The 10787-nt window shown below is 34.4% G+C and overlaps 1 protein-coding gene across 1 annotated transcript in view; it reads left to right on the forward strand.

Moving 5' to 3' along the window:
* The first annotated feature begins 2711 nt into the window (after nt 1–2711).
* The window catches only part of LOC106462208, a 42744-nt gene continuing 34668 nt past the window's right edge, over nt 2712–10787 (forward strand). Inside the window, exon 1 of the mRNA XM_022389399.1 lies at nt 2712–3234. Within this exon, the coding sequence (XP_022245107.1) occupies nt 2727–3234 (508 nt within the window). The 5' untranslated portion in view covers nt 2712–2726. The remainder of the gene's footprint in view (nt 3235–10787) is intronic.

Below are 10787 nucleotides of genomic sequence, written 5' to 3' on the forward strand. Positions count from 1 at the left end.
CTCAGTTTAACAGCGCTAAGAGTATTTCTATTTCATCTTAATAATAATGATCTTATCTATTACAAAATATGCAAACATTTTGGCCAAGACTGAATTTCATCTTGTGGCTTACAAGCAGCTACCATGTTTTACTGGCGTTAGAAAATAACGTCATTTGAAACTTCTGAGTATTTTAATAAATGAAATACAAAGGGTCAAAGGTTATCTTTTTATTATTGCATTACTTGCTATGAATGCAGATGTATATTACACAACTAGACTTCTTGTACCGTTTTCACAAATGCGCTCATTATTTTTTCCCTAATTATTAATACATTTAAATAAAATAAAAGGTAAAGCCTATATAAGACATACTTCGTCCTTTCAGCAACTGTATTTGCAGGACATTGTTTCATTAATAATAAATAAGACCATTTATAAAGTAGCCATAATATCCGCCATATTAATGTTTATTGAGGAACCTCCTGAACTGAATAATTAATTCTAAAATACAATAATAACAGCAACTTTTATATTAGGCACGTTCTTAGTATCGTGTCATCATCAAGTAAAAGTTAGATTAGGAAAAACAACATGCCTACTGTAAAAGTAGGCCTACTGTTATTGTATTTTTGACACAGTTATCTGCAATTTTAGTGGTTTTAAAGATAGAGACATGAATTTGATTGGATGAAAGATTTTTGTCGCGAAAAACTTATTTTTTTTTTTTTCGTTTAACGAAGGAAGTTTCGCTTATTTTTGGATATTCGCACAAATCTGCACAAGGGTTATCTGTTTTAACTGTTTCTAATTCTAAACGGATAGACTAGTGAGGATCGCTCACTGCCAACAATTAGACTGCTCTAATCGGATAGTGGAATTTGACCTTTATCCTTATAACGCATCCATGATCCCAAAGTGAAGAGCGCGATCTTTCCTTTTTCTTAGGCAATGGGACGCTAGCTATGAGCCCTCGGATCCACAGTCCAACACGCTAAGCATTGGGCCACAACCTGGCCCAAGTAATGAAGTGTCAGTAATATATTTTTTTTCTTGCAATAATTCGCTTCTGGGAACAAAAACTCGATTTTCTATTCCAAGTGCATCTCTCGCCCATCTTCGTAGAAGTCTTGCCTGCCTTTTATAAATATATGATTAAAGCACCTAAATGAATATAATAGTACTGTCTGTTGTCTGTTGCATGTCCATGTAACTACTTCGCAGGATGTGTTTGGATTTTCACCCAAATTGGTCTGGAGGCTCACTAGGTTTTTATGGGTGCTTTTGCGTTTTTTACTACTACTTCTCTCCCTGTTGATGGACCTTCACCAAATGTGGCATGATGATTTGTTGCGGTTTCACGTTTGGTGTGTTTTGCAGTTTTTATGAGAGTTTTTGCGTTTTTATACAATTACATATAAAGGAAGCAACATCCCATGTCCTAAGATAACCTTTCATTAATTGTGAATTTACGTAGCTTCCGTCCAGGGGACGAGTACTCCAACCAGTATGTAATATTTCGTCAAAGTGTAGCTACTAAGCTAGGCCTAATTAGAAGGAATTCGCCCCAAACATTTTTAATATTTTTCAGTTTAATATAATTTTTGTTATCTGTTTCAGTGAGTTAACAGGTCAATGTTACTATATCAAGCATTTGTTCTGCTGATTTTGGCGTTTTCATCAGCAAACAGTCACGATGAAGAGCCGCACCGTGTGAGAAAAGGTAATTAGAATTTTCAACGTAAATTTTAGAAAATCTGTTTGATACAGAATGTTCATTATTTCTTTATAATTCCTACATATGTATCGCCTATACTTTAGGTTTAATATTACATTGGACAGCTCACCGAAAGTTTAAATCTAAAATATTATGCAATAACTTTCATTTGTATTCATTGTTTGTATGTTTTTTACCCTAATATAAGTTAGAAAAGCACGCGTGTATGGTATTCTCGGGTGAAAATTATTTTGTAGGAGCATTAAACAGGTGTACTGTTTGTTTGTTGTTATGAATTTCGCGCAAAGCTACACGAGGGCCATCTGCGCTAGCCGTCCCTAATTTAGTAGTGAAGGCAGCTAGTCTTGGGCTACTCTTATACCAACGAATAGTGGGATTGACCGTCACATTATAAGGCCCCCCACTGTTGAAAGGGCGAACATGTTTGGTGTGACGGGGATTCGAACCCACGACCCGCAGATTGCGAGTCGAGCACCCTAACCACCTGGCCATGCTGGGCCCATATTTTTATGATGCTTGTTCAAAAATGAGTTGTATTTTTCATATAAGAACTGTCTTTTTGAGGTTCACACAGCTACAACAAAATTAGATTGTTACACACATATATATTATTCTAGATAATATGTTAGAATCACATAGAAAAATGAAATGCAGAAATCGACATAATTAGTACGCGTTCTCTGTCGTTAGCGCCATTTTTTTATATTTGTTTTCCCAAAATAAGAAAAAAAATAGCCAATGAGCATATATTATTTACATTATTTCATAATACTTTCCAGGTCGTAGACATGGTCTAAGGGACAATCATTATCCATATCGTGACAGTTTTGTACTGGAAATTGATGAAAGTGGGTACACCTTCTATCCCAGAAGGGGGAGACCGAGAGGTCCGTGGCATTACAGTATTCCAAGGGGACATCGAAAATATCCTCCAAGCTGGTTTTCAACACCAGCTAATGGATGGAGTCCACACGGCCATAGATGTCATAACGATCATGTTGGCAGTATAATGTTGGACGAAGCTCTCGACTGGGTTCAACACATTATGTCACGTGGTCAGAAGCTCCCTATACCCGTGACCTGTTCAACGATTTTTAACCCCTCGGCTTCTTCCGACGACAAATTTCAGTTCTGTAGGACTCCTGAAAGTAAAAAGGGTCACTGCCGATATATTCAACATTGTTTACGGCGAGAAATGTATAAAGATTATCAAACTTTCTATAACAATTTATGTATCATTAAAGGTCGTTATGTTGGAGTTTGTTGCCCAGATTCCCACTTTGAAGAGTCCACAACTACAATCCAGTCTTCAACCTCACCACCACCTACCACCCCTTCAACGACGCCCTCATCAACTTCACTACCACCTACCACCCCTTCAACGACACCCTCATCAACTTCACCACCACCTACCACCCCTTCAACGACGCCCTCATCAACTTCACCACCACCTACCACCCCTTCAACGACGCCCACACCAACCACAGAAACATCAAGTGAAAGTCCATTCGACAAAGGTATGTTTTTGTTTATTGTTTTGTTTGTTTCGTTTACTTCATTACAAACATAATAACAAAACGTATATTATTTTAACAGGTACCTCATGAGCCAATGGGGGATATTTTTATTGACAAAACTACGCAATCTGGTTTTTCTTAATTTGAGCTGAAATTTTTTGGACATTTTTATTGGCTAAAAAGAAGGCATTTCTCGCACCCCTTTAGCGTTGGAGCTGCTAAAAGTTATTTGAAGTGGTAAGGTCACTGAAATCCGTCACCTTATCACGAGCTTAACGGTCAAGCACAAAAAGCATGGAAGTCTCCAAATGATACACAGAGGTATTCAGGAACCCTTTAGAACCACCTTGGTAGATATTATGCAGCAAGCCGAGTACAATATTATGCCTGTAACTACTTTCAAAGTGTTCCTGTCTGCTCATCCTACTGCTGACTATCGTGATGCTTCGACCTTCCCTACCGAATCGCAGTTGAAATCTTTCGTATCTCATTTGAAAGCTAAACAACAAAAAATTATAGCAGAAGCATAAAAGGTTGGCAATTGCTTAATTAATGATGCTGAGAATGTGGCTTTATTGATATGTAATTAATTTACTCCCAGTGGGTAGACCTTAGTACTAGCTAGTATGGAGACTTGAGGATGCTCTAGTTCACTTAGAAATTTATCAATTATCAAACGAAAACTTGTCTCGAAAAGATGCGTCAAAACCACCCTCCTTGAGTATTTTCGAGTTGAACTTACTTTTAGTATACAACAAATTATAGTGTAAAGACACCCCTTGGCTCCTGAGAGACGTGTTAATATGTTGTTGAACACTATCTATTTATTTGGAATGTTTCTACTGTAGGGTTTCTGTTTAATTTTCAGATACTGGCGTACACAACAATGACATTGTTCAGTTGTAGTGAATTATCTAGTGCTTTATCTTAGTGTTGCATTTGAATACCAATAACATTGTAGTGAGATAATCTAGTGATTATTTTAGTGTTACTCTAGACTACCAGAGACGTTGTAGTGAGATAATCTAGTGATTATTCTAGTGTTACTCTGGACTACCAGAGACGTTGTAGTGAGATAATCTAGTGATTATTCTAGTGTTACTCTGGACTACCAGAGACATTGTAGTGAGATAATCTAATGATTATTTTAGTGTTACTCTGGACTACCAGAGACGTTGTAGTGAGATAATCTAATGATTATTTTAGTGTTACTCTAGACTATCAGAGACGTTGTAGTGAGATAATCTAGTGATTATTCTAGTGTTACTCTGGACTACCAGAGACATTGTAGTGAGATAATCTATATATTGATCTTTCCAATGTTATTTATTTCCTATGTCATCAGAAAAGGAGCTAAAGTTGTTACAGTAATCCTTCTATCGCATCCACCGATATGCGTATTTTAGTCTGTTAGTGTTTTTATGAATTCACTGACATTTAAAAATCTACAATATGTGAACAATTACAAAGCCAGTAGAGTTGTTAATTATTACATTATTAGCCACGGCATAGCGGCTCATAGAATGGCTTTGAGATTTTTTGTTTTTCAAGTACAAACTTTTAGCTCATAGCTCCGTCATCTCTTGACCGATTTAAGATCTAATTAGAGTTTTGGACTCAGGAGGTCAAACCCTTTCGATTGATATACTTTACCACGCCAAAGGTCTCGTAGATTAATTTACCCTAATCTTGCCTAAATGAATTTCAAATGTAGGATAGGCTGGTAGAGATCCTGATGAGTACTAAAATCGAATCGAAGGGCCCGGCATGGCCAGGTGGGTAGGACGCTCGACTCGCAATCTGCGGGTCGCGGGTTCGCGCCCCCGTCCCACCAAACATTCTCGCCCTTTTAGCCGTGGGGGCGTTATAATGTGACGGTCAATCCCACTATTCGTTGGTAAAAGAGTAGCCCAAGAGTTGGCGGTGGGTGGTGATGACTAGCTGCCTTTCCTCTAGTCTTACACTTCTAAATTAGGGATGGCTAGCACAGATGGCCCTCGTGTAGCTTTGCGCGAAATTCAAACAAACCAAACAAATCATATTACTAACACATCATAATGTAAACCGACTGACCACTAACTATAACCCTCCTCTGGTAAAAATATTATCCTTAATATTATTACTACTTTAGTAAAAACTGCCCCGTTTACATAATATGGTAAAATATGAACTGATCATTAAGTGTAATATTAAATTAGTCAAACTCATCAGTAATATTAAATTAGTCAAACTCATCTGTAATATTAAACACCACTTAGTACAGACACATTGTAATTTTAACGATGTTATAGTCTAAATTATTGTAATTTTAACGATGTTATAGTCTAACTCATTGTAATTATAACGATGTTATAGTCTAATTCATTGTAATTTTAATGATGTTATAGTCTAACTCATTGTAATTTTAACGATGTTATAGTCTAAATTATTCAGTAACAATAGATCACAACAGACAGTATGTGTCTGCACTCTTATCACACAGCTATTATTCAAAATGATTGGTAATATTAACCCCAGTAAGTCTAACCTGGTCAGTATTAATTACATTACTATATTGCGAATGTACCCTAGTCTGAAACATCGCTATAATCTATATTTATCTTTAATCCTTACGCCACTGTAGTTTATACTCATACTTAATCTTAACACTACTACAGTCTGTGTTTATTCTTATTCCTAACAACACTTGAATATTACATACTTAATCCTAAAACTGTTACAGTTTCTATTTATTCTTATTCTTAACACTATTACAGTTTATATTCATTCTTCTTCCTAACAATACTACAGTCTAAAAGCATTAGGAAAAAGATCTATCGATAAATAGAAAGCTGTGTAGTACTGGCTACTGAACTTGAAAAAAGGAGCCAAATAAGACAGGGATGGAAGTGGACATATCACTTGATCCGGCTGATGATCACATAGCAGACTAAGCCGTCTCGACTTTACATGGAGAATAAAATCCGTATATTACTGGCTTCCCCACTTTGTCTATCAAAAGTTTGGTATTTAAATAGAATCTCAGCTTTCATCATTATATCTTTCCTTTAGTTAACTTTAGAATACTACTTTTATTACTATTTTATAGATATTTTGCATAGAATAATAATAATAAAATAGGTAGTCAAAGCTCATGACTGTTTTTCCCTATCTAATTAGAATACAATTATAATTAGTGCTAGAACTAACTAGGCCCTAGGCCTGTTGAAGAAAGATGATAATGAACGAAAATAAGAAATCTCGGTTTTGGTTATTCGCTGATTTTTGACTTTGGGACGCTTTGGATATCTCAGAACGGCATGTACACTGGAGATAGAGCGACCAGGTAGCTCTTCATATCTAGCCTCTGATGACCTGTATGTGTAGTGATTTTTCTTTTATTATTTCACTTCATACATAATATAGGGGTGTGCTCCATAAAGAAACCGATTGTACAGTGTACAAAGCATTGAATATTCTACATGTTACAGTCATCTAATGTCAATCTATTATTGGCTGGTAATTCCTGTTATTAAGCTTTTTAAAGGAACATCAGATTTCTGTAAGAAAACTAACTTTAAGGGGTAATAACATCGTTTACACTAGAATTAATTTTTATTTTTAATTTTTCATAGAATAATAATAAAATATCTAGTCAAAAACAAAATCATCAGTATAAATATTACAACCGCAGCCAACATCGTCTGCGATCATAGCGTTCTTGTTGTTCATCCCGTTTAGTTTCCAACATTATTATTGTCTCAACTGATGAACAATCCTAGCATCATCACACTAACTATCATTATATTGCCTTCTAGCCTGACCATGAAGTTTTGTAAGCTCCTCACTCAGTCTACTAACGCCTTTTGATGATTTTAATCGCCTCCAGGAACACTGAAAAACGTTTTAAAACTGAGAATTTGCTAAAGACAATCGCTTTTAGGAAATGTATTTATACAGATATAAAATGGTGAAAAAAAAAGCATAAATTTCATATAAAAAGGAACTTAACAAATACAAACTATTTAGGTTGTCTGAAAATATCATGCAATCGTACTGATTATGTCTGTATTTTGAACGTGGCGTGCAATATAGAAAACTTGACTCTCGTGAGGAACATATCACATAAGCAGGTAGTCCAAATGGATTATATATGTCATAACTGAGTTTGTTTTTTTAAATTTCCAGTGAGAAGATTTTTTGTTTGTTTAGTTGTTTGCTGTTAAGCACAAAGCTACATAATGGGCTATCTGTGCTGTACCAACCAAGGGTGTAGAAACCCAGTTTTAACGTTATAAGCCTTAAGGCTTACAGCTGAGTCAGGGGAGCCTGTGAGAAGAAATTGCAACTGTACATGTAATTTTATTTATTAAATCTACGACAGCGCTTGAAGTCCAAGCTAGAGTTTATGTTTTCCTTAAGATATATTCTGTTATTTCTTTATTGTTACTTTCGTTAACAGTAATGATTAGAAAGTTTGATGCATCTAATTTTATTACTTTTATTATAACAAGTATAGTTTTGTATTGTTGGCTTAAATATCTATTTAAGACTAGCCCGAACTTCCAAACTGGCTGAACCTTGTGAGATATTATTGGGTTTACAGCCGAAAATATTGTTGACAGCAAGGGTGCTCCAGTGGTGAAATAATGCATTCTAATCTTTATAAGTAAGGATGTAGGAAGAGTACATTAACTAACAATACTATATGTAAATTTGTACGAAGTTCTCTTAGGGTTATTTTCTGATATTAATTTTAACTTCTGATCAGAGAAAATTACCTACCTAAAGAGAAACTAACAAATGAACCTGGTAATTAGCATACATGCTACTTTAACTTAACGTATTTCAGTGAGAGAAATGAGCTTATGTAACATTGTTTGGGGGTAAAATTACATTTTGAATACCTCATACTGAGTAACATGTAAACACGTGAAATGTGTTAAAAGGCAGAATGATGTAATATTGTGTAAATACACGTGATCGTACTTTACTTTTCCAGCTTTAATTTTTCTTGTTTAATATGTAATTATGCTTATATATATTTAGAGAATTCGCTTAAATTACTACAGCTTTATGTTACAAAGGGTGGACTTGATAACATTTTTAGCGCTGAGTTGTCGGATGTATGAAAATTCTTAAAGTTTAAAAAAAAAGCCATGAGTAGCATTAGTTTCTGTTTACTGAATAACAAGGAAGAAACTGACTAAGAGATGACTCTTAAATGTCAATTGTATATGAATAAACCTTTGTCAGCTGCTGGAGATCGATTAAATAGGTATGCTGGTAATTTCCAGCCAACAAGTATAGTGTAAGACAAGGATATCTTATCTTATTTTGATTTCTTTTTTTAGCACATAATTTTTATTTTACAAGGAGATTTGCTATGCCGATCTTGTGTCGTTTGAAAGATCTGAATTAGTTTGGGATCTTCATGCATACATACTCTCTATCTAAGGATATCAGGAATATTAATTTTGCTCTTCCAAAGTCTCTCGCTATGTTTGTTTACTTAATTAATTACTTTGTGCTTTAGGCCAGTTTAAAGCTGTTGTTTTGTTGTTTATACTATTTTGTGTAGTTTAATGTAGAGGGGCTAGTAGATATAGAACAAAGAGAGATATTAACTCACATTCAGAACGTTCGAACGTTGTTCTTCTTCTTTATTTCAATCCTAGTAAAAACTATATTATATAGCATTTTTTTTTGTCTTTGATCTGGTTTATAACATAACGTTTTAAATACAAATAAAAAAAATCCACTACATAAGTAATCCCGCCTGCGTTGCGGTTCATTAAACTGTGATAAACACCAAATCTACGACAGAACAACAGTACACTTAACGAGTCTAACATAGTGAAATTTCTGTATTATGTAACTCAACTTTTTATAAGATATAGTCTCCAAAAATTATACTTTCACTGCAAGAATTATACAGTGATGCTTTCACTTTGTTCTGTCTAATTTCTGTACTCTATATTATACAACATTAGTTTGTTTCACACATTATAAAGTACGAACCAACAAAGCATTAGAAAACATTGGTATTCTTGTAAATGTTTTCTACTTTATCTTTTATGAAACTTTATCCTCTTGGTACTGTTTATTTTTCCACTTTTATTTTTTGGTATAATTATCTGAACTTTTTCAACGTTACAATTTATTAACATTGTTGTAAAAGTGTCATTTTTCCGTCTAATACACCTGTATCTGGAATATTTTTTTTCTTTTCTTTTTTTTAGGTACTATTGTAAGACATTCAAGTCTAGAAAATTGACGTCTATCTACGGTAAATTGTGATTTCAACAAAAAGGTTTTTCTTCCACAGTATTAAACGAAAATCAGCTGTTATTATTGTCTGAATGAACTGAAATACCATTCCTTCATATTCAGATGGTCATGATCTCAACTGAAATACCATTCCTCCATACTCAGATGGTCATGATCCCAACTGAAATACCATTGCTCTGGAAACAACAGAGATTATCCATTCTTCAGAGAGGTCAAAGTTCTGCACTCTTTTTTTCACTTCTACCTATCAAATTATCTGAAATGTCTCATCCTAACAGAAGTCCTATCGTATCAACATACCCCCTAAAAGCAGTTGAACCATATATAATCCAGAATAATTTAAACTATTTATAACTGATTCCACCACAAGTGACATACTGACTTGACCGTTTATCCATCCAATGTGAGCATTAACAAACATTTAATATACTCAGGAGATCATGACCATCTGAATATGAAGGAATGGAATTTCAGTTGAGATCATGACCATCTGAGTATGGAGGAATGGTATTTCAGTTGAGATCATGACCATCTGAATATGAAGGAATGGAATTTCAGTTGAGATCATGACCATCTGAATATGAAGGAATGGTGGTTCAATCAAGTACGACTTGCAGTTTTTGTTATTCGTTGTTGTAATAAATAGGTCACCTGATTTGCCCGTGCCAATATATTGGAAAAAGTGTTTGCTTTGTCAGTTATTTCAAATAAAACACAGAATTAATTGGAAGTGTTTGGTTAGATATAAAAAGATATGCGGAGACACCTTTTCATGTTACTTGGTTATACACCGTTATCATCAGCCTGTTTGTTAGATAAACAGAGTGAAAACAGTGTTTTGAAAATGTTAAGTATAGTGTAGAGAGTAATGTTGGTTCAAACACTAAACTTTGTGACTCTCGTTCCCTTAATATCACTACATTGGTTCTCGAAATACGCTACATATGCACCTATCGACCTTTATTTAGATATGTATATGTATAATGAATGTAAAACGTTTTATTAGATTTTAACATAAATAAAACTTACAATGATATAATGTATAGTCTGAGTAGTATCATTTTGCTAGTTAAATCAAAATGAATCATGAATCATGTACAAATGAATGATTGTTTACACACCTATAATTTAACCACGTACAACTAATAATGGTTGGAGACGGCTTGAATGAGTAATGAAGAAAAACTTTAATATAAGTTTAACATAACATCAAATGTACAACATGTCGAAACGTTGTACATTTGCTGTTATGTTAAACTTATATTAAAGTTTTTCTTCATTAC

This window comes from Limulus polyphemus, unplaced genomic scaffold (assembly GCF_000517525.1).
Source record: "Limulus polyphemus unplaced genomic scaffold, Limulus_polyphemus-2.1.2 Scaffold1118, whole genome shotgun sequence".
NCBI lineage: Eukaryota > Metazoa > Arthropoda > Merostomata > Xiphosura > Limulidae > Limulus > Limulus polyphemus.